Source organism: Amblyomma americanum, chromosome 10, assembly GCF_052857255.1.
Source record: "Amblyomma americanum isolate KBUSLIRL-KWMA chromosome 10, ASM5285725v1, whole genome shotgun sequence".
Classification (NCBI taxonomy): domain Eukaryota; kingdom Metazoa; phylum Arthropoda; class Arachnida; order Ixodida; family Ixodidae; genus Amblyomma; species Amblyomma americanum.
Genome location: NC_135506.1, coordinates 12425139 through 12452239, shown reverse-complemented (window position 1 = coordinate 12452239; position 27101 = coordinate 12425139). Strand labels below are relative to the sequence as shown.

The following is a 27101-nucleotide window of genomic DNA, read 5'->3' as shown; positions in this document are numbered from 1 at the left end:
GTTTTAGCTGTGCGTACGCAAAGAGTTAGCGTACGCGAGGAGTTTGCGGGGACGGTAGTGCGCATGCGCAGAACGCAAGCGCAAGCCTTGCGTCTTGCGTACGGTAGCCTTGCGTACGCTAGCCAGCGGAGTTTGCGTTGCGGCGCTTGCGTGGCTTGCGTACGCTAACTTTGACAAGATGGCGGCGCCCTGCTCGCCCGCTTCGGAATAAATACATGTCGCCGCTGGATTCTCCGACGCAATAGCTCGCTAAAATGGTAGCGGTTCGCTTTTATTTCGCCTACTCTTGCCCACACGCAGCGGTATAAGCGATAACTAGCCCCTGATTTTCAGATAATTTGGCGATCTTCAAGCTCCTAGGCCTAACTATATTCAGTGTGTTTTCCTCGTAGCAACGACACCTGGCGAAGCAGTTTTCTAAGTTTTAGCCAGATCTTGCATTTTCTTCGGTTTGCATAGTTTTTCTTCTTGGAACAAAAAAAGGCTCCCAATGCACTCACAGTAGTTATCAGTAATCACGGATGAAATTTTCTTCAACCGAGCGTTGATGTGGTTTGACTTCTTGTCACTAGATGGCGCCACGTGCGCCTGAGGGACGCTACGGCACGGTCAGCTAAAACTATACTTCGGAGCGGACAGCGTAACGCACGCAGCGCCGTAGCTCTTTGCGTACGCAAGCACTTGCGTACGCACAGCTAAAACTGTCTTTTGTGAAGCGCTTGCATTCAGACAAATGCTTCTTTTTTCATTTTATTTTTGCCGCCAATATGTAATTCATGGGAATTCACTTTGTTGTATTGTTCTATACTGTAACATGTTCGACGACATCGCGGCTGCTCTTATGCACAGAGCTCATTTTTGGCTGAACGATAAAATGCATGTGTTTGTAAGCTTGGTTAGCAAGATCCGGAACGACAAAATTCAGAGGGCCACTTTGTTGACCTAAAGTGCGGTGACCTAATTGCGGCTTGTGTCACCGATGTGTGGTTAAGATGTTGATTAAGTACATTTGTTTTTGAATCTTAAATGCTGGAGACACTGGAGGGCGTTTGGGAGGCATCCGTCTTATTCGACGCCTTTCCGCAAACACTCTGCAGCGTCATAGACAAGGAGAACTACATATGAGTTGGCAGGAAGTAGCGGAACGGAAGGATGGTGGTTCGAATCCCATCATGCACAAAGGTTTTTTTTTCTTATCGAGTTGCTGAAGATTGTAACGAACGGACGCACGGACGGACACTGTCGCGAGCATGAGCCATTAATGGCTTTCGCCTTAAAAATTAGATGTTATGAATTCTTCCTACAGCAGCATGCTCAATAACAGCTTTTTTGAAACACGGTAATATATTTCTTCAGCTATGTAAAACCACATAGTCTCTGTTCAGTGCTTGTCCTGTGACCCCATTCTCTGTACAAAAAGGAAAAAAATTCGCTCTTCACATGAAGCGCCGTGCCCTTTCTCACAGCTCGTTTTCCACAGCCCGTGGCTCGAAACGCAACTGTCTCTTCAAAGTTTTGGTCTCCTTAAATTTCAGGTCGCACTGTTCCATTTATCGTTTGAAACAATTTCGATGCATTTCCTCTCTCGTGTTTCATATCTTTGTGGAAGAGAAATTTTTTTGGAAGCATCTCTGTATATTCATTCATTATTTGCATTTGTATTCTTATTGCTTTATCTTTATACGTTTTGTTGTAATAAAATACACCATGCATGTATATTTACGGATAAAACCATTTTTTTTTACTTCGTTTGCATGGCGTTTCTGTTCATTTCCAAGAAACTGCGCTGCCAAGCTAGTTTCATGCTTTTCCAGCGCACTGTTAACATAACGCAAATACTTAAAATAGCGCACTTGTATTTTGAGTTCGTAAACGTAAAACTGTTATCACACGCAAATAAAGATAAAAAAAATTCGCAGGAACACATAATTGTAGCATGCGTTGACAATGCAACATCATTAGAAGCTATTCATGCCTTTACGTGTAGTTTTCTGTCATCCTTTCGTGGTTGTGTTTGCAGACGTCTGTCCGCATACAACCAGATATCTCTTCGAGTCGTGTAGCTGGTGTAAGGTGTTCTTGTCTTTCTTCCTTTAGCGGTAACAACCCTGCGGACGGTTCCTCGTGGTAACTACACACCGATAACGCATTCTTATTCTCCCGCCATACCCTCATCATCATCATCATCAGCAGCAGCCAGACTACGCCCACTGCAGGGCAAATGCCTCTGCCGTGTCCCTGCAATTAACCCCGTTATTTGCCAGCTGCGGCCACCGTATCCCCGCAAACTTCTTAGTCTCATCCGCCCACCTAACGTTCTGCCGGGTCCTAGCTGCTGCGCTTGCTTTCTCTTGGAATCGACTCCGTTACCTTTAAGGACCAGCGGTCAGTTTGCCTTCGCATTACATGGCCTGTCCAAGCCCATTTCTTCCTCTTGATTTCGGTTAGGATGTCATTAACCCGCGTTTGTTCCCTCACCCACTCCGCTCGCTTCCTGTTTCTTAACGTTACACCTATCATTTTTCTTTCCATAGCTCACTGCGTTGTCCTTAAGTTGAACACTTTCCGTTGACCTCCGCGTTTCTGCTCCGTAGGTGAGTACCGGTAAGATACAGCTGTTGTAGACTTGTATCTCTTGAGAGATACCCTACTCCTTCCAGAGTAATATCTTAGTGCGCAATGTTTAGCGAGGAAGTGAAGCCAACCCTTTTAAACCATTCGGAGAACTTAGTAGTTCAAGCTCTTTTCTTGTGCAGAGCCAGACAAACATAAACAGAAGCATCGGCTGCGGTGCAACAGTCGGTAGTCGCGCCGCACCAGGCAGCAGCTGTGACACAGCAGGCGGCAGCTGTCGTTGCGGCGAGCAGACTCGGCCCAACCTCAGCTGCACGCAGAATGTGTCGGGCTACCGACCTTGCTACTACGCGACCACTATAGCTGCCGGACGCACCGTCCTGAATATCTTCTTTTTGCGTTTTCTGCCCCGAACTTCTGTCAGCCGCAGAAGGTGTGCTGTATATTCCATTTTTTTTCCCCAGCTTCTGCCAGGCGCAGAAGCTGCTCTTTGTTCACGTTGTTTTAGTTACCTTCTGCCGGGTGCAGAAGGTAGGTTATGTATTCTCATTGTTTTTTTTCCCACCTTGTGCAGCGTAGGAGCTGTGCTATATGTAACCTTGATGTTTGCATTTTTTTAATTTTTACTTTCTGCCAAGCGAAGATTTAATGTGTACCCCTTCATCTGTGAGTGTCCCATAACCAAGAATGACGCGCAGTGAAGCATGTCCTTCGTCATCGTTGACCTCAACATCCTTGAAACACGCAATAGTATACAACGCAAATTCAGATCAAGTAGCCCAATGCCAGGCTTTGATAAACATGATATTCTTGGGCGCGCACAGAATGAATTACTCAGATTCTTAATGCAAGACCAGCCTTGTAACTTATCGCGATGTGCAAGGTTTTCCTACACAACACAAGAGCCTTGAAGACGTCTTCTGCCTTGATTTCTTGGACAGATATTACCGTCCATTTCAAGAATACTTTATATGTCTTGTGTTCAGCTGTGATAACAAGTAGCAACATACGGACAACTCGCACGAGGCGTGTGTATTGTGCTGTAACCCGTCTTCCTAAGACAGAATAGCGCGCCTCATTTTTGTAGCTTCAGTGTGTGCCGGCCACTGCACAGCGCTGTATAGCTCGATATATGTAGCTGAGACCGCCTAATGTTTGAAAGGGCTTTCTTACTGCTTACGGAGCAGAAACTCCTTCGTCCAGGAGGCGTCCCTCTGTCTCCTGCCGTACCCATGAATATTTCCGTGCAGCGATTATGGGCTGCGTGGGTCGGTGGCCAGACTCCGCATGTTGACGTCGAAACTCTGTGACAGAAAACAAGTACAGTATGAATTCACTCGTGAACTTCCACTCTCCAGGCCCGAACTTATAAACGAACACAAGTGAGCAAATACAGAGGGCGAAGTCTACAGCGCATCTCCCTCTTACCGAGGTCTTCCCGCGTCTGGAATTTCCAGGGACTCTTACAAAGCTGTCCTTTCTCGACGTCGTACTGGTAATGTTGCGTTAAGTATCATTTTCATGCACTCTGACCTCAATGGTCGTCGGTACCGCGCTTTCGAGTTCAGAGACGCATTCGCGGACATTTTTATCTTTCGGAAAATCCTTTGCATCGGGAAGTACCAAATGAGTGACGTCTAGATGGTCACCTGTGGCAGCGGCTACTCTATTCGAGACGAAAGCTAGTTGAAACACCGAGTTTCTTTACGAATGACTTAAGGGCATGGTATTCTATCCGGGTGCGAAAAATATCAAGGTAAGTCACTCTAACTTCCGCGCTATATGGAGCACTGGAGGACAGTAGAAACTTTGGAGCTGTTATGACTGCAGTTGGCGACGCGCCGTCTGGCTGCAGCTGAAGATCTGAAAGACGGGTGCCTCGCTGAGAAAGTGCCTGCGGGATCTTCCCACGCTTCGCTGGGCGAGGATGATGTCCCGGGAAAGGACGCCTGAGGACAGCGAAGGGAGAAAGGGTGGCCGTTCGAGGGAACAACAAGAAGGGGCCATTAAGCCATTACCCGTATCCGTTAGGAGCCAACTCAACAGTGGAGAGCTCGCCGCTTGCTTCAGTCGACGCCCTCGGTGTCGCGCGAGCCGCTTGTATTTTCGGGGAGAGGAGGCCGCCTGCATCACCCACCGTTGCTACACTAGAAAAGTTATCAGCGGAATTGCTACCTCTTCGCCCGTCCCCACGGTCTGACTCAGGCGACGAGCGCCTCTGCTTGCTACAACACTGCTGTGCAAGAGCGTGCTTCCTTTCTTCTGGTGCAGTGCTTTGCTGTTTTGATTGGCTCCCGTTCGGGAGGGATACGCCCTGTGTTTGATGGGGCTGCACCGGAGGATTTAAGGAGAACGTCGTATGAGCAATGCGCTCTGGGCCCTGGCAAAAACGGTCATCCAGTCGCTCGTCGCTACTAACTCTTAATTCCTGACCCCTTGCTCTTGGAACCTTTCCAGTAAATAGGTTTTGCTGAAGTGTCATTAAACAAGATTGTTTTCGTTGTCCCATCTTCCAAGCTTCAGTCCTTCCTCAGCCCGAAGGCTTAGACACGCTACCGAACGGAGGCTGTGTTCTAGCTAGCCTCGAGCCTTGTGGAACTGTTCAGTCAGTGGACCACGAGAAGCGTTGCCCTGGCATAGATCTTATGGAAGTCTCCAACCTTAAAATATCGCCTATGCTCAAGGTCGAGGTATCAGAATGTACCGTACCTTATATACCTTACGTGTTTTGGATACCAGAAGTAGTTCTGATACTTCGCAGGCCTGGGCTGCTACAGCGACAGTCTCGTGTGCCTCGGTGCAGACGCTCGGAACACGCAGCAGACGGATGAAAAATGCAAGAAAAAGCCTACTGACGACAACCTTCATGGTTACGAGCCACCACAGCCAAAACGTCCATACCTGGATGGAGCAGACGCAAGAAGTTCTCTGCTGTCAGCAGGCTTACGAGGAGACTGCCCGATGTCAGGACGGCAGTAGAAGAACAGTGTGAAGAGTATCGTTCACAAAGATCCGTGCATTGACGGCAGACTTTGCGTCTATCACCGAGTTAAGACATCTTGAAAGATTGCGGAACACAAGAAAGGTGGGCGTGTGCCTTCGAATAACACCATCTGCCGGGTTAGTTGATGTGCGTGTATAAGTGCGGGTTCAGTTTTCTTCAACTAAAGTTGGAAGTTCAGCGCTCTGTCCTAGCTTCTTCTTCTTGTTTTGTGTTCGCGCTAATGACACATATGTGTGCCTTCGAACGCACTTGCCAAGCATTCGATATCCGGCAGAGAGAATACTGACTAGCCGCACACATGCTGACTTGAAAAGGAAACGAACACAGCATGACGGCTCCATCTCGAGCCGTTGATTACACAGACAACAACGCATGCGCTCATTTGCAACGGTGCAAATCTGACGCAAGTTTACGACAAGTGTCCGGGTGCTATCATGCGCCGTGCTTATAGCAACGCGACAAAGTTTCTCCTTAACTGTGAACACGAGCTTAAACGTAATCTCAGTTATTTTTAGTCGGCGCCGTTTATTTTTGTCATGAAGCATTTTTTTAAAGAAATGTTATGACCCACATCGACATCGCTTCTAATAATGGGAAATGTCCGACAGCCGTGGCGGGATCGTGCTACGCACACGCGGACTGGCGGATAAGGAACGCGGGGGTTATCATTGCCGTGTTTTGTAGCAAAAGCTACACTGGCCACGAACTTGGGATTTCGCTGTGGCGGTGCTCCGAGGAGGCACAGAGACAGGCCTTGAGCCGTTGCCTAGCAACCACCGCAGCTGGGCGGACGCCGCGCCATGACTTCGCACCACGCGCCTTGCCGGCCCTTACCCGCCCTAACGCGCGTGATCGCTAACCAACGTATTCAGTGGCGGCATCTATGTATGGGAGCCACTGAAAACCCCCGCACACTCACTGAATTACAAAAAAAAAAAAACTTGTGTAGAGGCTGGGAATCGAACCAGGGCCTTTGGCGGTCGGGCGGAGACGCTACCACTCCGCCACGACGGCTCAAGTTTTGACCCTCAATGAAGGCGCATCTATTGAGTCGACGGGTTTATATATTAACTCTTCCGATCCAGAAGTCGCCGCGCTTTCGCTACGTATATCCTGGCTTAACAGGGCTAGGCCATCAGCAATTTTTTAAAATTCCGTTCTGGCCAAGCACGCTTGCAACTTCTTGTTCGCCTGTCACGCCCCTGGGAGAGGATGCCTCGTTACGTATAGATCGCGTGTCTGCTGCCAAGGTCCAAGTCGGAAGTTTCGGAATCGCATTGTGGAAACCGGACTTATGAGCTCGCGTATCACCCCTCCGCATTTTTTTTCTTCAGTGTGCGCCTTCTCGTGCGAACCACTCTGCGCGCGCTGATCAAGTAGTCGTCGCACAGAGTAAGCAATCATTCCTTGTGGTCACTTTGTTCCCCGGCTCACCACTGCACAGGCAAGAATTTTCTACGTATCCACCGTTGTTCAACGTTCATTGTCCTGCTTTTACTCGTCTATGTGAGGTTCTGGTTGGAGGCAAAGCAATAAATGGGCCACGCTTCAAGTTCCAAGCAAGAAGCAGCGTTTGGGAGCAAAGTCATTATCCATTTGAAGAGCTCTCAGCCCTGGTGCTCCCGGAGCATTGTGGACGGCACTGACGTCACAAGCACTCGGCCCGGGTTCGGCATCATTTTCAAGTTAGCAGACGACCAATTCGTGCACCGCATCCGTGATGCCATCGCACCGGGAATCCTGGTCTTGAAAACCAAGGACAGCGCCATGCACGTCACAGTTTTTCAGTCGATGATTTACTTCGACAAGGCTAAGTACAATCCCGCTTCACTGCCGAACACGCTTCTGTATTCATTGGGCGAGGAACTGTTGGAGTCTTTCGAAGACGTCCTCAGTGAGGCAGACGGGGTCTTTCGCCAGGGGACGGTGGTGATGAAAGTGCCTGAGAAACCGTGGCTCTTGCTTGGACATGGCTACCCGTCACACTTGGCCATCGAGGTGAACTCCGAGGAGACCGGCGAGATACTGAACGAGATGCGCAATGTGGTCGACAAACAGCACGTGACAAAATGGTTCGCCCAGGCTGTCGCTGTGATCAGGGATCGCGGATTCAAAGCCACCATCGAAAGGGACGAGCAAGGGCTGCAGCTGGTGGGCGAAGGATGGACTCTGCGCATCGCCTTCACGGGCAACGCCGACTACAAGTCCCACATCACGCTGGGAATGTTTCGCACCACTCCGCGGATGGACGACATGATTCGGCGACTCGCACCGGAATTCCCGCAGCGCATCGACTCAGTTTTTTGCGAGAGAAGTCCCAGCAACTGGCTACCCGAAATCGAAGTGCTGGAAGATCTGAAATGGGAGCACGCTGCCAAGTGCTACAACGAAACATCCGGTGTGTGCGACCGTCCCGTGGACGCCGTGTGCAACGGACAAGAGGCCCGCACGTTGATTCCACCGTCCTTCGTGCTCAAGTGGGGCTCCCACCTGCTGGAGTCCAAGCTGATCAAGACGTTCGAGCAACGCCTGCGCGACTGCGGTGTTGCCATGGGCACCAGCGTTCGTCTTTCGGCGGTGCGTTCGGATTTCATGGACTTTAACCGCACCCCAAACTACGCACCGTTGCACCCATTCGTCATGTAATTCCTTCCGAGTGAGTGCGAAATGAAAAACAATCTCGAACCGCCAAATTTAATATGCGGAGATGTGCATTAGAATAAGTTAGTTTTTTTTCCCGCTAAACTTACATTCTATCTTTTCGATTTCACATTTTATTTTGGTATTGTGATCGGGATTAGGTCGAACTCTACCTGTGCTTTGTTTTCCTTATATCTTCTTGTATATACCCAAAAGTACTGGACAAAAGCGTATTTGTTCGAGAAAAAGTTTAAGAAAGCAATTTTTTCATATATTGTAAGATTTCACTATATCAAAATATCCGCAGATCTCCTGTCAACAGGGTTGCATTGTCTTGCTATTAATGTTTTTGCAGTCTTAAAACGCTTTCCCCATTGGTTTTCTATGGCAGTGTTAACCGATCCATGCGAGCGATGGAAAAACTGAAAGCAGGGTTTTGCTACAAACCGGAAGAATGGACAGTTACCTTCAATATTTTCATAACAGTACCTTACAATTTTTCAATACTCGTAATTTTTGTCCTAGAATGTTGGACATGATATGTTTTAACCGAACTACGGTGATTATTTCTTCATATGTTTAAATGTTCTACGCGGATGGCCCCGGCAATGCAGTCTTGACTGTGAGGCACTTCGCCTATATATACTTCAAATTTTTTACGCTTTCCAAACCATTCCGAATTCGAACCAATCAGAACCAAATACGATATAATGTAGTCTCTTATCGCTACTCTGAGATGATTTCCCACTACCGTCACGTCATTTTTGCCGGATCTTTTGATGAGAGGTGCCTGCTTAGTGACTGGTTGTTAGCTTGAGTATGTGCCAGCCTCTAAATCAAGTGAGAAGTTAGATGCTGGTAGCCATCGTCCTAGTTCGCTGAAATGTAGGTGTTGCAAGTTGCTTCACCTCATAATAGCCCATCATGCATCCAGTTACCTCTCGTCAATCAATCAACTTGGTATGATTTCACCCGTTTCGCAAAAAACCGTGTCTACAACAAAGCAGATATTAGCAGCTGTTCACTGCTTTTTGCTGGCCGTTAAAAGTTGTGAATAGATTGATGTGGTTTTCCGGGGTTTATAAAGGCTTTCGATGACTGACTACGGTGCTTGCATAGTGAAAAGATTAAAGAAATTGAGAGTCCATAAAGGCTTGCCTTCTGGTCGCCGGTGTGCCTTCTGAATCGCAGACATCTTGTAAAATGTGGAGGAATTAGTTTTGATAATTAGTATGTTCTTTCTGGTTACCCTGGAGGTCAGTGATGGAACTGCTGCTGTAAACTGTAAATTCTTGGATTTCGATACATGGGCTATAGTGGACGCCGTAATAGAGGACTCCGGATTTAGACTACATGCGGTTCTTTAACATGGACTCATCCGCGACCTCGAGGTCAGTAGCCGAGCACTAAAGACACTGGGCTACCCCGGCAGGGCCCACGGCTGCTGCTGATTTATGTCTAGATAATTTCTCCACATTTTGAGGAAGATATTAGCCAGAAATTTTTCACTGGCGGTTGTGTTTTTACTCTATCATTAAGAATGCATCCATCCGGTGGTTACACATTGCGGGTCTTTGTACACTCCTGGCGTAGTGCGAAAAAGCTCTAAGAAACAATCGTTTCAAGGTACATGCAAATGACTTTTACACCAAAGAAATATCTGCTGCATCACATTTATAGGATTAGCGAGCAGCGCTTAAAAAAAGTTACGTTCATCGAGTACAGTACTTTCGTCGAAAATTTTGTCATTATCTTAAATGTGGTGCGCTGCTTATTTATGTATGCAAGAAATCGCTGATCAAGTTGCGCTATTTGCACAAGAAATTAAATATAAAGATTCTGTGGTGCGCTGATTATTTATCTATGCAAGAAATCGCTGATCGAGTTGCGTTATTTGCACAAGAAATTGAATATAAAGATATCTGCCTATTACGATCTTCAAACACACTTTTTGGACCACCGCTATAGTACGCCTCTGTAGTGTCAGAAACGTATACCACGTGAAATAAGCGGTGCGCAATCAACGGCTCAGTTCTGGGTTATATCCCATACGATTATTGCAAATGGTCATCAGCGGCTGATATGCTGTGTCAGTATCAGTTGCAGCCGCTCCAGCTGTGCCTACATATCACCATATTAAATTCTTAAACTCGATGTATCACAATAAAGTAGGCTTGCTGAGTGAGTCGTGCTTATCTTTTGCACCTGCAGTTAATCAAAACTGAACCATACAAAAAGTAATAAGCCATATTTAGCCAGTAGTTACTAATTTAAAGTGTTGTTCCTTTTATACAATAAAACGATGGAACCGCCTATCTGATTTGAATCTTAGTGCATTGAACACTTTCGAGCGCTGCTTGCTGTCTTACCTTTTATAATATTCTCCTACCTGGGCAGTGTCATGCCTGTGCTATATTCTCATATTCCCGCCGTGTTATGTTTCTATATTTCTTTACCACATAAAAGTGTGCCATTCTGTAATAAAACTCTGCTTTACGTATACCGTTGAACATGAGATTTCAACAAGTGCTCACGAATAAAGTCACGTCTTTGTTGATAGGAAAGGCGTGTCAATATCTATTTATCCTCTCACGCCGTACGAGCAACTGTCCAATTCCAATATTTATTTTCTTTTCCCCTGCAACGGAGAAGCTGAGGGAAAAGCCTGGCTTGCCTGAAGAAGGACTCAGTTCCGACGTAAGGTCCGAAAGACGGTGGGAAAAAACGGCGTTTCCACACATCGGATGGGTCAAAACACAAGTTAGTGAAAAAAAAAAAGACGTTTATCTACATTGCACCACAACGTTGAATTAAAGCAACGATGCATTTACACAGCTCTAGCCTTTCCGAATATAGTTCACCGTCACAAAAATATCACGATGCAGTCACAATACACAACCATGACACAAAGCAGACAAAATCGTTCAGCGCTGATAGGACTGGGGCATCTCAGCCTGCTGCCACTTTTGCGCAGAGCTGAGTGATGAAACGGTCAAAGCGACGTTCAGTCAACAGAACATTTATGTGCAGCAAAAACAAGGTTATCGGCGTTGCATTATCGGCGCCGGGAGCACAACCGTCTCAAACAAAGGGGCACGCCGGCGCGCCGGGAGAGCGTACGTCTGCTGCTGCCGTCCGGCATAGCCTCCGGTGCCTCCGGTGACGACCGTTGTGGCAGCCACCCGTTCAAACCCTCCAATCAGGTCACGGAACTGGTCAGCGTTTGTATCTGACGGATGCACGAGAGAGGAGCTCGGCCGTTCGAAGTTTGCAGCCGGGAAAGGGCTGCCGGAGAAGCGTCGGTTGCGGATCGAGCCGGCGCTTGCGAGGGGGCAGGGGGAGGATTCTGTCGGGCGAGCCTGGATGAATCATGCTGCAAGCCGCGACGTGTCCGAGTCTGGGCTTGCGTTGCGCGATGGTAGTCGCTACGGCGCTGCCTTCCACGGATGCCAGCGGAATGCGTGCTCGGGCATAACAGCGCGCAGATAAATCGTGAGCTAATCGTTGGTAGAAGTTTATCATGAAAATTCAGTATTACTGCTTATATAATTTTGTTTAGTGTTCTCGTTTAACGACTTAGCGGAAGAATTTATTTCAATATATAAAGGTAAATAAAGTGCTTAGGGCGTTCTGTATCTCATTATATGTTTAAAGTAATGCAACCGAAAATTAGGACCTAATTTTTTTTGTGTGTGGTCTCAAGTAGTACGATGAGGAAGAATTGTCAGAAATGGCGGTCTAAAGTCATTTTTATGAATATGTTGAAAGAATCGAAGCCAACAGATCTGATATGCCTTTAGGATGCTATGCTTAAAGGAACAGAGGCATTATTAGTTTGTTATATGGCCGGCCATGATATCCTTCAATTGCTTGCAGTGGTTTCTTTTGTGTCCTAATTTGCCTTCGGTGTTTACCAAAAATCGCAGTACCTCAGACGAGCTCACAATAACAGACGCAAAAATAATAAAAAAAATTGACAGATCATTGCGATAGTCGGCAATGCGATATTCGAGCGCAGCTCTTGACACGGCACCTGTCACCGCTGGCAGGTGGCGTGTTACGTTGCTAGCCACCTTCCGGCAGTCCATTCCTGCCCTCTCGCTGTGTCAGATGACGTTTCGCGACTCCACCTGCCACGGTTGTCAGGCGGCGTGTTACGACGACTACGACACTGAATCCAAGAACGGGCGGATAAGAGCTGCACTCTGAAAATTACATAATATATTGTTATCTTTCGCCATGCAGGTATAATCTCTGTAAAGCGGGCCGTCCATTCTGCTCAAATTGGAAATACGTTTCCATTACAGTGTCTCGCTGAACAAAATCCAGATAAGTTTATAGCTTGCGACGTGTTTTCAATTGTTATATTAGCAAAAGGAATATTGGGCATACAGCGCTCTATGCTGTTAATAGGGTTGAAAATGGTGTGCTGCGTTTTGCAGATGTTGAAATATAGCTGTTTGCCTCTAACCAGGAATGCAGTTCATTTAGGTAGGCATTTACGTTGACTTCCAGTCATCCGGGGATATATGCGCGCCAGAGACTAATGTTGGCTGCTTCCTTGAAGCGTTTGGACAGCAGGCCACTCTCTGAGGACTTACCGCTAGGCGCTTAGCCGCAGCGTTGGCAAGCAGCCCAGACAGTGGGGGCGTTTTCGCGTTTTTTGAGCGACACGGGCCTCGACTCACGGTTGTGATGCCATCAAATCGTGACCCATGCCACCCATCGTGACCCTCTTTCTTCTCCTCCTCCCCTTCTCCGGTGCAGAGTAGAAGGCCAGATATCAATCTATCTTGCCGACCTCTCTGCCTTCGTTTCATTAAATTTATCGATATATCTATCCAGTCATCCGCCGGAGGTATACGCCGTCAAAAACTTCAAAAGAGTGTCTGACTTTGCCTGTGTGTTTTGTTGCTCGATCACTTACAGGAACTGGCCCGAGGCGCAGTTTCACTTGTTTCATGCCATGTAATAAGACAGAAGCACGGCTTCAACAAATTTCGCTTTAATGCATACTTTTTTGTCACCTTTTCTCGAAACTGATGATAAGTAACTGCCGTTTCGTCGATAATCCTAAGACGGTCCAGGGCGGTATTGATTCACCGGCACTAGTCTCAGCTTGTGCGGCACAGTGAAGCACATTTCTATTCAAGGTAAATGCGAAAATTTCTCGTCTGATGCGCTAGATCTACGCACGTTCAGGAAGCCCGGGCGGCTGCGGAGATTTTTGCTACTGCATTTTGCTTTCTTCCTTCCTTTTCTCCATTTTCTATGCCTACTCTCGTGACAAAGCTCAGGCGTCGACGTTTACTGTCCACGATGTCGACGATTGCCAAGCCTTTCTTTTCCACACCGCCACCACCCTCGCGTCAATGTTTGGCCACTAAGGATGCAGCTTCTATGGATTTCAAGATCAGTGTTTATTGACAGAAAAATATACGTTGCAGAAAAATAATACATTTCTTTTTCTTCCCGAGTACAAAACTCTGAGAAGCATGGCAACTTTCGCACACGAGACAGCAATCAGCACACGATACATGTCTTAGACATAATAAATAAACACGGAACAATACAGATGATTTTCCATGGACAAAGTTCAAAATCCAACTCCAAGAAGATTTTATTGCTTAGGTATCTCGCGTAAAAACGTTTGAACTTACTCAAGTGAACGTTCTCTTCTCTTCGACATAGCGATGTTCTCATCATGAATGTGTGAACAAAAATGAAAGCATTATTACGTAACATACTTTCGCACATTGGTTCGGGGATATTTAGAAGCCTTTTATCTGTCACCATGTCGCTGAAGAAGGGAATTATTACACGAACGTGTTTCTCCCCGAACTGGCTTTAATTTGATTCTAGGGTGAAATTACATCAGTTTAATTCACCGTTTTTTTTTCCTTTTCACGGTACTTCTATACGAAACAGAACAAGAATTCTGAAAGAGATTACAAGATCAGTTGGCACGTGTTGGTATTCTTATGTACTACGAAAGAGTCAAGCACAAGCTGCTTTTCTCCGGATATTCTTCTTGAAGCTTCTTATCCCTTCCACATCGCTCTCCTTCGCTAACCTCGAATTCACGAACATGATCACGTCCTAAAATGTTTGTTGCAGCTCAGTGAAGGGAACAAATATTAATGAGAAATAAGCAGGCGCAAGACTGGTAATGAGGGATAGCTTAGACTACCATGCAGTTTTTTATGTACTCTCGAAACATTTTTCGAGTGTCGTTAAATACTCAAGTCCTGCCTAGGATAACACGTGCAACGGATGCAATGGAGATTCTTTTAAAATATTTGCTGTAAAAAATAATGCAAATAAATGCCCCCAAACACCAAATTTTGTAAACACGAAGCCTGAATGGTACCACTCTTCCGCCTAGAATGCAGTTCCGTAGATTCCGTCGCCACCTGTAATTAGAGAGCTTTTGCGTAGCTGAGACATACTAGCGTAGTAGCATGCAGGACCAGCCCTACACCTGTCGCGCGTGCGCTGTGACAGGTGCACGCATCGCCACCTGGTACAACCTCTGTTATTCCTGGTGGAGCAAAAATGTACTAAATGCAAAAATCTCATAATAATAATGCCGCTAAACCACAAAAGAAATTTCCGTAATTTCCGGTGTACAGCCTACGGGCGATACATGTTTAAAATTTGAAATTGTGCACTTTGCTGACTATCTATAGGGGTGGGCTATAGAGTAATTGCTTTGCGTTATCTTCGAATAAAACTCCCAGCGTTTATCCTAGTACGAGGTTACATGCACTGTGCGTGCACATTAATTTGCGCTGGTTGCACCTCTTGCTCCTGCCGGCTGTGTACCTGGTGCAGAAAATTTTGTAAGAACAATTCTTTTTCACCAAACATACCTGTGTACTATGCACCGGGTTCGCACTGTAGTCCGGAAATTACGGTAAATGAAGTGTTTTGATGCTAGACTGGAAGTTGTTTCTCGCATAACAGCGCATATTCCCCGAGGGCTCCGTTATGTTCCATGTACACACACAGTGTAGATAGAATGAAAAGAGCAAATTTACCCATCTTAAACTGTTAAATGGTACTATCGAAGCTGTTAGTAGCGCTGTGACTGCAACTGATCCGCTGCTATAAGCGGTATCATGCAAGAGTGAAAAGTTCTGTGAATTAGGAATGCATCTTGACGCATAAAGAAACACATAATTTGCCTTGAGAATTTGGTACACACTTTCCTAATACACGACAGTTTGACCATGGCCGGAAGGAATGCAGGTTCCTGTTGATTCCTAAAAGATAAACAAGTGCTCAAAATGAGGACGTGACACGCTATATCCTCCTGCTTATATACTGAGATTTTTCTAGCCCTCGCCAGAGCAGAGCCGCATATCATTGTCAAATAGCAGCGTGACAGGCAATATATATCACATCTGATAAAAAAAACGAGCCCGTTTCTAACTGAACACTAACAGACGATCACTAAAAGGATCACTAAACACTAAAAGACGATCACTAACAGGCGTAGCTAGCGCAGATTGCGTCCTCGTTAAAATGTTGCCGCATAGTGGCCCTATAGTGCCAACAAAATCATTGTTACAAGTGCCGTAACGAAGCAAGATTAAACTAGAGTCCAAATGATTGAAAGCACGCCGCAAAGCATTTAAAAGCAGCTCGTAGAAGCGGTGGTCTTCAGCATTCAGCTGTCCTCCGAAATGGGGAACTACGCGTGAAGGAAAGTCCCCGCGATTTTGTTGCGTTCCTCCATTCGTCGGTGACCAGCAGTGTTTCGGCTTCTCGCGCCGGTTTACGGCGCGGTCTTGCAGGTGACGAGGAACTTGAAGGCAACCAGATAGATCAGTGTTGCAAATAGACCTGTGCAGCAGAAGAAAGATATATATTATTTCGGTGACTGCCATTCAGGCACGTCATAGCGAAACGGACGATCTCATGTATTCTAAAGATGGCCAAATGTGATTACACTTGCGAGGAAACGGTAAAAAACAACACAGAGAGGATTCTGTGCCTGTGTACTCTTCATAGGCCATTGCCCGGCACTGGCAGTATTATCGGCCAGCCTATGCTCACATACTGTGCGTCGGGCTACTTCACCTGGAGGGCTCACTAATCAATTTATGCGATACTTTGACTACTGCTACAACTACTAGGCATTTGCTCTTCTAGCCTAATTTGCACAGGTTTGTAAAATCCACGCAACCGCACTGCAGACATCAGGATGTCAGAGTGCCCCTAGGACAGTTTTAGCTGGAGTGTTGACGTCACTGGGACTCACTGACGCGTGCTACGCAGCACTCATTCATGCTGCAGCTTTTAGGCTGCAGTGCACGCAATAAATATCGCGCACGACAGCCGGTTTTCTTTTTCTGTAATTTCTTCGGCCCGGATCCTGCCCATGGAAATAAGCTGGTGCATATTTGGTTCAAGCTGGTTAGTGTCTTTGCGAGTAAAAGTCGTACCTTTGTTGAGCGGCGAGGCTCCACCATGTGGGATGTGAAACTGCGCGGGATCACCTGCGCACAGCAGAAGGTTGCTTCATTACTAGTCACTAACACAATTTAGTTTCACAAAAAAGTGTACACACCAAGCACCTCAATGGGACCGTTTAGCATTACTGTTCACGAGCAAGAAGCGATCGCCAGAAAATGGTAAACGAAATGCCCCCGTGCTTAACAAGGGAGGACGAAGAAAGACGGGAGGTTGGCAAGAGAAGGGAATGTTTAGGATAGCTTAGATAAATGCATGTTTAATTACTTTTGTTTATTAAAGCTAGATCTGTTTCTGCATGAATACTTTGTTGCAACCATGCAATTCCTTTCCGAGCATTAGAATGTTACTTGAAGGGTTTATTTATTCATTTGTTTTGTTTGGTTTAGTTTATAGTGGTTCAACGTCCCAAAGCGACTCAGGCTATGAGGGACGCCGTAGTGAAGGGCTCCGGAAATTTCGACCACCTGGGGTTCTATAACGTGTACTGACATCGCACATTGCACGGGCCTCTAGAATTTTACTTCCATTTCTATTCGACTGCAGCGGCCGGGATCGAACCCGTGTCTTTCGGGTCAGTAGCCGAGCGCCATAACCACTGAGCCACCGCGGCGGCTCATTGTTTTTGTAGAAACATTAAGCAACAGCCGACATTTGCCTGTTTGCGAATAACGAAGCGATGTCAAAAGTACGTGGACGTGGACACAACAACCACCTGTTCAGACCTTGCCGTGACTCTCGAAACTCTCGCGTGGGTCCTGGCTTACCTCTCTCTCATGCCTTTTCCCTCACAGCCACGGCGGCGATGTTGTTCGGCCTATCCCGGCGATCACACGCTTGCACCGATAACGTACGTATAGCCGGATAAGACCATGAACATTCTTCGTTAACAGGTAATCACGCGTGCACGTGCGCACACACGCACAATTCACTTTCTGAACTCTGTTGGCCGAGATTACAGAAAAAGATTTTCTAGGTAAAACGACAGAGGCGTTTCAAAGCAAACAACTTCGTCAGATGCAGAGAGAAAGCCGTAATTCGAAAAAAAAACACAACCTCCCCGCCGCTTCGTCCTCACTGCGGGCTAACTTTCACACACAGAAAATTATTGGACAATGCAGTAATAAAAATATTTTCATGAATATGATCTGAATTATGTGATAGTCAGAAACGGACTCATAAAACCGCTGCAGTTCCAGCTATTGGCTGTGCCCTCACTTGCAGGGTACGACAATGTGTGACGTAGTTCTCTAGCACCTCAAAACACCGGCGTATTTGAAGTATTTAAATCATGACATATACTGATGTTTTGTTATGACATATACGCAGACGGGACACGAGAAGAGAAGCACTCACAACGAGCGCTGACCTAATTACATCGTCCCGTGTACCGCCTACGTTCTGCGCTGTTAACATCAGGATGGAAAACCGAGAAGGCCAAGCTGCTGTTCTGCCTAACTGCATGATATATAGTTTTGCTTATTTACCATCGAACAGGAAAAAAAGTACGAAAACATTTTATTTCCCAGGGCAATGCCCTGCATTTGCTCAGGCGGCAACACTTTTCCCAAGGTCGCGTTGTTAGCGACAAGCTTCATATTTCTCCAAAAGCAGATTGTCCAAAGTTGGGTTGAGCAACTTCTTCAAGTGCTACGCGAACAAAGGAAACACGTACCCCTGGTAAAGATGGTGCAGTTGTCCGAATGAACTGAGCGCAGTCCGAGATCGTTGCCGGTGAACAAATCACAAACTCCTAGGGCTTCTCCTTCGGCCGCACAAAGCTGTATGAACTCGCAGTTGAAGTTGACTTCAGTGGAGCATTTTTTCGCGCATTCTTCTTTGTCAACTTTGGTCAGTGTGAGATACGGTGGCGGCCTAGTGATTTCGTAGAAAGCAATCTCCTCGTACTCTCCAAGGTAAACTGCAAAGATAAGAAAAGGATAAAATAAACATTAGCTACCTCAATCTCTACTATCCTTTGCAGGTGCCGAGATGGACGGAGCAGCTACGATGGAAGTAATGTATTTTTGTAGCAAAGACCGCAACGGCGGCCTAGTAGTTTGAGCATCCGCCTCGCATGCGGGAGGTGCGGGGTTAGATCCCCAGTGTTGCCAGGTACCCACCGGTGATACAATGGGTACAAGTTTTCCCCTGCCTGGTGCTCGGCTTATTTAGGGTGAAATGCTTGAGAAATAGTTCTGTGCCCCACCTTGGGAAGAAGAAAAATACCTTGTGCCTTGGCACTCTTTAGCCTCAGATGCTCTTGCGCCATAAAAATCGCAATCATCATCATTTTTATAGCCAGGAACGTCACAGTAATCAAGTTCCCGGCAAGGTGTCAGTTCAACCAATGATTGGAAGAGAGAGGTTGCTCGGGAAAAACAACCGGGGTCTCACAAGCCCAAAATGTGGCAGCACCTGCCAGCGCACGGCAGTGGTGCATCGCCTCACCGCTGTACAACTACTCCAGAAGTGGTATGAGAACTCCCAAGTATCTGTGAATGTGCAGTAGAGAATGAATGTACAGGAGAGAATGACTGATTTCGCATATATGGGCATGGACCCATTATCGCTATCCGAACAATTTCCATCCGTGAACAACGAATCCGGAGACCGGAACAGAAGTGAACGCTTAGGTGCTTGCGAACCCATTTAGCATTTTGCCTTACTACGCAAATCAACCGCCATTTTTTTCTTCAGGGGTGGGGGGGGGATGATACTTGTAGTTTCACAATTAAGATGTGATAGGAAACTTATAGCTGTTGAACTGTGGCTCGTCGCCGTTGTAAGGTTTCTGGCGACAGCCGGTGGTCTGATTCAGCTGCGTATTCGGCCCGGACACCTGCAACCGGGGTCACTGCACGGCGATAGGCATCTTGGTTCCCACGGCCGGTCCTCGCGTGGTTTATTGGATTCGAGACGGAGGATTCCACTGCCGTTTGTAAACAACATTGTTCCCGGAAGATCGACCGTGCGGCACGGAGGCAGTTAGCGACCGCCAGAACCGAGCAGGGGTGACTCACCCCTTCAACTGTGCCTGCTCGCCGGCGCCTCGCCCATTCGGACTTCCCGGAAGACGTGTCCGACTTGACAGCGTGAGAACTGTCGTTCAGACGCGAAGACAACGCTCTCTCTGGTGGGGGCGATTGTCCAGCGGCACCCTCTCTCTCCGGCGAGGCATGTGACGGGGGCGTGTACCAATGTGAAGTGGTGTGTGTGTGTGTACGACAACGCAAGTTAGGCCACACCCAACCTGGCGAAGACCTCCTCGAACCTGGGGAATCCCCTAGGGACCGGACCCTTTTTAAACCGGACGACGAGTGCCGTGAGGAAGGAATCCTCGATCATCCTCACATCTCAGATCCTCCGACCTTCCCCCATCACCCACCAATGGGTTCCTAAATTTTGTAAATAATGTAAAATAAACCCCCTGTACAGTTTCCTTCATAACCAAGTCCGACAACGTCGTTCAGAGAAGGGACCTGCGGCGCTGAAAGAGTCAGCTCACTCAAGGGCCCCTCGTCCCCAACACCGTACTCGGACGTTTGCGACCGTTTTTTAATGATCAAATTAGTTCTAAAATTTTCAAAAAGCAATGTCTGCTTGGTACGGGGGCGCCAGAAATTCCGACTTTCTCTGCGAGTTAAACAGGGACCGGAGTACCAGACAACCGGTGTAGCCACACCTACGGCCACTAGTCTCTTGGGTCGGCTACCTACGTGTCACCGGCTATTTTCTATTCGAACCGGGCTGCAGCGTCGAACAACAGGTTAAGTGTCTGTTTTCGCCACGCTATGAAAACGCACTAAACGAAAAAATGACGTGAGAAGCAGTCAGGGGCAGACTGTGCCGGTTCAAACCGCAATTATCGTCTTTATGACGATAAAGATCCACTGTACACACAGCGGAGTGGGCCACAGTGTAACACTGCCCCATGTTAGTGACACGGTGTGAAGTGTTAAGCAAACAATAACATTTCTCTTCCCGAGCAAGCTGCACATTCCTCGTTTTTACACCGCTATATGACGGACAAAGGTGAGCTTGCAGTACCGAGGTGCAAGGTGTGTGCATGTGTACGTGAGGAGAGGAAGGGAATCGGATGTCTATTGTAGGTTACAACTTAAAAAGCAGCCATTCTCAAGAATTAACTACCGCATTGCGCGCCATGATTCATTGCTCCGCTGACCGACGACAATAGTAAACTATATCCGCTTTTCAATGTTCGACTGCGCGAAACAAGCGAATGACATCAAAACTTTTGAATTAATAATTTTGTCCCATGATTAACTTCTGGCTCTGATAACGAGAAAAGCCTTAACAACCAAAGACTCCAGTACCGACTAGCATTCATAGTAAAGTTCGTCAGCTGCATGTCAAGCCTTTTCTTGTACAGTACGCTGCGCTGTAGCTTGAAATATTAACTGAGGCGAGAGGTGAGACAGAAGTTTGATTAGGTGCACGCACGCATACACCGAGAACCGAAGCGTGGCCATCTGGTAGAGCATCCGCCTCGCATTCGGGAGGTGCTGGGTTCGATCACAGTGCCGCCGGGTACCCAACGGTTTTTTAATGGGTGCAAGATTTCACCTGGCCTGGTGCTCGGCTCTTCTAGGGTGTGATGCTTGGGAGAAGGGTCCTGGACCAAACAGTTGCCTTGACGGATTAGAGATACAACTAAGTTCCGAGTTCAAGCAACCCTAAATCCGCCTCGTGCGGTAGAAGCCCAACTTGTGGCCGTTTTTTTTTTCTCACTAAGTCGGACAGCTGGAAAAACCGGACTTTCCCAGGACCGCAGTGATACTCATTGACGCTTCTGATGAAGCTTCTGAAGAAGGATCGCTTACAGCAGTGTTGAACTTGACGCTGGTTAGAGCGTACGAGCTTTGAGTCGAACTCTTCACTGGGGCGTGAAACACGAACCACCTTTGCAGGTTGAGTGTTCGAAACTGGGTTTGCCCCCGAAGGGGCGCAGCGGGGCTTGCGGAGCCTCCTCTATGCACACACCCCTGAAGCCCGGCGCCGGGCCGGGGGTGGCTTGTGGGTTTCGAAACAACCACCTCCCGCAGCCGAAGCAGACGCCCAGACCACTAGCCCCCCCCCCACACACACACACACACACACACACCACCGAAGAAACAAAGACACAAGGAATGATGGCGAATGCATGAGTCGCAACGCGGAACATGTGAAACCCTTCCGTCTTCTCGCGAGTAAAAGCACGATGCTTTTGTTTCATCGACGAAATGGAACCACGCGAGCAATAATAGAAGTGCTTCGTTTGTCCAAAAGAGGAGACTTGTCCATTAGCCATAAGTATCAGAAGGCTGTGAAAATCCTGCCATAGATCGCTTTTACCGGCGCGCTTCGAAGAGTGCAAGTCCGGCGTCTCTTTTGAATTCGTATGGTGCTTATTCCGCCACCCGAATCAAACCTCGGGAGAGAGCATTTCATATCTCCAGGGCAGCCGACTTATGCAGTAGCCATACAAACATGCTTTATCATGGTGATTATGATGATGTCCTCAGGCTTAATGGCACATACCCACGGCGGGGGATTGGCCAGAGTGCATTGCGGATACGAACGCACTCATGGGCAAGGAGTGGAGTGGCGCTCAACAGTGCTTCCTTCGCTTCGTCCTTGCCTGTTTATCGCGGTGAAAATTGAAGGTGTCATCATACCCATTAATCTACAAAATGTCAATTCTGCTTGTAAAAAAAAAAATCAGGGACACTGTACCAGTGCTCTCTCACATCACAACAACCTATGCCACTCCTGATGATGATGATGTCCTCAGACTTAAACGGCCACAGAAAGGGGTGTTTGAGCTTGGCTTTAAAATGCTTGCACTAGGTAGAGATCAGGCCACCGAGCGTCCATGCCGCGTACGAGACCTCAAAAGCGAGCGGGGTTCAGGTGTCCAACGATATATGAGACAGATACTGCGCTATTTCCTTTCCCCCCAAAACCAATTATTATTATTAAATTTACAATACCTTTTTAAAAACTCCCTCGCGGCGACGCGCGGTGCCGGGCTTTCGCTCGAAAACCTGGCATTCGACGTCACGTCGTGCAAGTGACGTCAGCAGCCGGGGGTTATCACTGGTTCACAGCGCCAAATTCTTTCAGACGTCACGCGCCACCACGGCCGCGGCCGGCGGAGATAGGGAAAGGGCCGAGTAGGTTGGGCCGGCGGAGGAGAGTCAACAAACCCTGTGTATCTCTACCATTCCATCGCTTCTATGCCGCGTAAAAGCTTATGCTCTTCAAGAGAACTCAGACCGCGATTTTTACCATGTATATCGAGATGAGTGCGAACTGAACATCTTTCCCAGTTACGCGCTCGACGTCAAGCATTTTTTGTATATATTGTCATCATCTATTAAAGTAATTTTTCACCTCCTCCTAATGTGTATGTGCTGTAGGGCTTAAAAAGACCCCAAGACGCACGAGAGGCGATTTGGGGACAGGGGTGCATAGTTTTTGAGCAGTCACCAAATTTGACCACCAGGGATTAAAGTCCGTGAATGCGACTGTTATCCCTACAAGCTTGGTCTAGAGCCAATTATAAGTAACAAATTTATAATCATCGGTTGCAGTTTAAGCGTACTGGAGGCTTCTGTCCGCGGTAGTGCAGGAAAAGCACCCACCTTTTACACTTGACCGCTGGGCGGCAAAATATGCAGCGAGAGCCATGACGACTATAGTGGCCATCGAAACAGACAGGCCGATCCACACCCAGCGGGGCAGCACCTGCGTGGTTATAGAAAACAAGTTGGAATAAAGCGGTGCTCTTTATTCATCCAAAGACGAGAAGCAAGCCAAAACTGCATGCAAGATAAGTTTACGGGTATCGCATACGTAAATACACAGGTAACCGACAGAATACATAACCGATGGTATGCTGGGGCAGCAAGGGGGGCGGAAAGTCAGGTTGCCGGTTGATCATGCCAGGGAGTTAGCGGGGATGAGGACAGGGTGAATTGGAGGGTCGTCCCGCAGTGGACGTATTTGGGCTCATGGTGATGACGTTTAACCGACACGGTGGATTAGAAGACAAGAGAAACTTAGGAGCGACCGAGTCAGATGGGGACCCGAGATTAGAGAAAGTTAGCAGGTAGAGGGTGGTCGCTGTTAGTCTGGAACAGGGTCAATTGGATCAAAGTCAATGGAAGAGGCCTTTGTTCTGCAGTGGATGCGATCCAGTCACTGGTGGTGATTATCGCATTCTTTTCTTTTTTTGCATTTTGTTTCGGAGGTCTATACACGCGGTATTCGCACACATTTCTGTACCACAGTCGGCATTACAGCCGATTATCACGGCCACTTGGTCAGATCGGGCTCCATTTTGGCTGGACAGGCCATGATTGAAATCGAGCTCGAAATCGAAAGTCCAAAACAGTCTCCCCGTTTTCAGTTATCTTTCCTCTTTACTAATATCCGCAGTGTCATTCCCAAACGTGACGCTTTAAGCACTTTAGTTGAATAATGTTCCGAAAATGTTCTATTATTAACCGAAACCTGGCTTACATCTGCTATCTATGACGTTGAAATATTGCCCTCTCTTCCTAACTTTGACATTTTCTGATCAGATGCTGATACGTGCGAGCTGGGAGAGTTCTAATAGCCACTGATTGCTCATTACATTGTTCGCAGGTAAACATTTCAAGCCCTTTAGAAATGGTGTGGCTTTGCTGCGATCAATCTTACCCTCGAGTTCTAATCGGAGTTTGCTATCGCCCTCCTAATCATGACTCTTCGTTTAGTACTCTGCTTCATGACGCTTTGAACCAGATTAACAATCCTCTATCCAAACACTCCGATCTTATTGTTCGGTGACTCCAATTTACCTTTCATAATTTGGTCTGATCTTGCATCCACTTTCTCAAAAAATAATCTTGATAACGAAATTGTACAGACCTGTCTTACTTTTGGGTTAGAACAAATAATAGATCATCCAACTAGAATAACAAATCATTTTGCTAACATTCTGGACCTTGTGCTGACATCCCAACCTGGTAGCTTTTCACCTAAACTTATATAGAAGTGCTTAGCCGTCACCTGACTATCCATGCTACTTTCTCATGTCATCTACAGAATAACAAAAAGAAAAAGGAAACACGTACCTTATATGATAAAGGTGATTACAACAGTTTCAACCATGACCTCGCTGCTTTCCTCGATAACTTTACCTCTGATTTTTCGAGTTCGTTCACTGGAACCAAACTGGTTACTTTTTGAGCCCGGAATACAACGCCTTATCGGTATACACATTTCTACTACCACAATAACAGAGCGACCTGGTTCCCCATGGTATAATAAAACACTAAAAAGATTAAACAACAAAAAGAAACGATTATTTCGTACAGCTAAAGCTACTAACACGGCGCACGCTGGGAACAAATATTTCACTGCCTCCGCTAACTATGACACCGAAGTAGCCAAAGCTAAGGGTAACTTCTTTTCTTGCACCTTGCCTAATATGCTGCATAATAACCCAATGCGCTTCTGGCAAACTATTACTTCCTCTAAGCCTAGCGCAATTTCACTAACTGATCATTCTAGGCTTACATATTCTTACTTATATGTTCCAAATATCATAAATGATCAGTTTTGCTCTGTATTCACTGATGAACCTCTCGATAACCTCCCTGAAGTCCATTGCATTAATAATTCTACTATGGAAAACATTATCTTTAAGCCGAGCGGAATATTAAAAATCATAGAAACATTACCAAATTCATCATCTGTCGGTGTTGACGGCATCAACCCGAAAATCCTGAAAAAGTACTAATTTCTGTGTGTACCACGCGTTTGGTGGATCGGGAAGGTCATTATAGTCTACAAAAAAGGTAACCGATCATCACCACTGAATTACAGACCAATTTCTTTAACAAGTGTTTGCTGTAAAATAACGGAACATGTAATATATTCCCACACTGTCACGTTTCTATCATCGCATAATTTTTTTCATCCTAATGAACATGGGTTTCGCAAAGGTCGTTCCTGTGATACACAACTTGCTCTCTTCCTTAATGACATACATGCATGTCTAGATCATAACATTCCTATACGGATGCCATATTCATAGATTTTGAAAAAACTTTTGATAAAGTCCCTCACGCACGCCTCATTCTAAAACTTTCATGCCCAAAACCTTCATCCTTTGGTTCTGGATTGGATACGTGCTTTTTTAAAAAAAATGGACCATTGTCAATTCGTTGACGCTAAATTCGCGTTCGTCATCAATTTCCCTTGTTCTGTCTGGCGTTCCGCAAAGATCTGTCTTAGGCGCCCTTCTATTTCTTATTTATATAAATGATTTTCCCTCTAATATCCCTTCTAGCATACGGCTGCTTGCTGACGATTGTGTCATCTATCGCCCAATAGTCAACCAGTCCGACATTACCATCCTCCAAGAAGACCTGCTACGCGTCCAAGAGTGGTGTAAAACCTGTCTAATGTCATTAAATTATGCTAAAACTTCTCTTCTTTCATTCCACCGCCGGTGCAACCACCAGGATGCAATTTATACAATTAACAATCTTCCCATTAAATCAGCAGATTCTTATAAATATCTCGTCATCTATTTATGCAAAAATCTAACCTGGTCGCAACACGTTCACCATTGTAACTAATTCAGCTAATCAAGTTTTAGGGCACCTGCGCCGTAACGTTGCCTTAGCACCGCGTTCCATAAAATTGCTTGCTTGCTTAACATTTGTGCGGTCGAAATTGTAGTTTGCATGCGCCGTCTATGATCCTAACTTTGCTAACCTCATTGATACGCTTGGATCTGTCTAAAATCGCGCTGCAAGTTTCATTGTTCTATTTTTTCATATCACACCAGCGTTTCCGTACTAAGGTTTCAGCTTAATCTCCCCACATTGGCCTGTCGTCGCAAGATCACCCGTCTTTCCTTATATCATAAATTTTACCCTACCTTTAATCATGAAGTTATTCGTATCACACGCGCTCATCGTATTTCCCGTAATTGTCACCCTAACGCCGTCTGCCCTGTGAAAGCCCACACCGAAACATATCACCAGTCTTTTTTCCTCAAAACAGCCCGAGACTGGAATGACCTTCCATCCGAAGTGGCAATCATCGTCGATTTCAGCAAATTCAAAACCGCCATCGAAGATCATCTGTATTCATGTTAAATTCCTTTTTCAGCACACCCCTCATGTAATGTCACGTGTGGACCTTTCAGGAACAAATAAATAACTAAATAAACTGACGACGCACGAAACGAGATGGCCCACGATATAATCATTAATGTTTTATGTTTACCGATAGATGATCTCTGTTATCAAATGATGGTTGAATGTGTCGATCGATTGGTTGATCGAATAACTGCCTGATTGATTGATTTATTAGTCGATCGATGGATCGATAGACCGACTGA

General features: G+C 46.6%; 1 protein-coding gene across 3 annotated transcripts in view; it reads right to left on the bottom strand.

The window, feature by feature from the left end:
• Positions 1–13623: 13623 nt before the first annotated feature.
• The window catches only part of LOC144107179 (uncharacterized), a 32446-nt gene continuing 18968 nt past the window's right edge, over positions 13624–27101 (bottom strand). For all 3 annotated transcript variants that reach the window (XM_077640182.1, XM_077640184.1, XM_077640181.1), the window contains 4 exons: positions 23344–23446; positions 18372–18617; positions 16669–16722; positions 13624–16066 (listed from right to left, as the gene is read on the bottom strand). In XM_077640182.1, the coding sequence (XP_077496308.1) occupies positions 15999–16066; positions 16669–16722; positions 18372–18617; positions 23344–23446 (471 nt within the window). In that variant the 3' untranslated portion in view covers positions 13624–15998. The remainder of the gene's footprint in view (positions 16067–16668; positions 16723–18371; positions 18618–23343; positions 23447–27101) is intronic.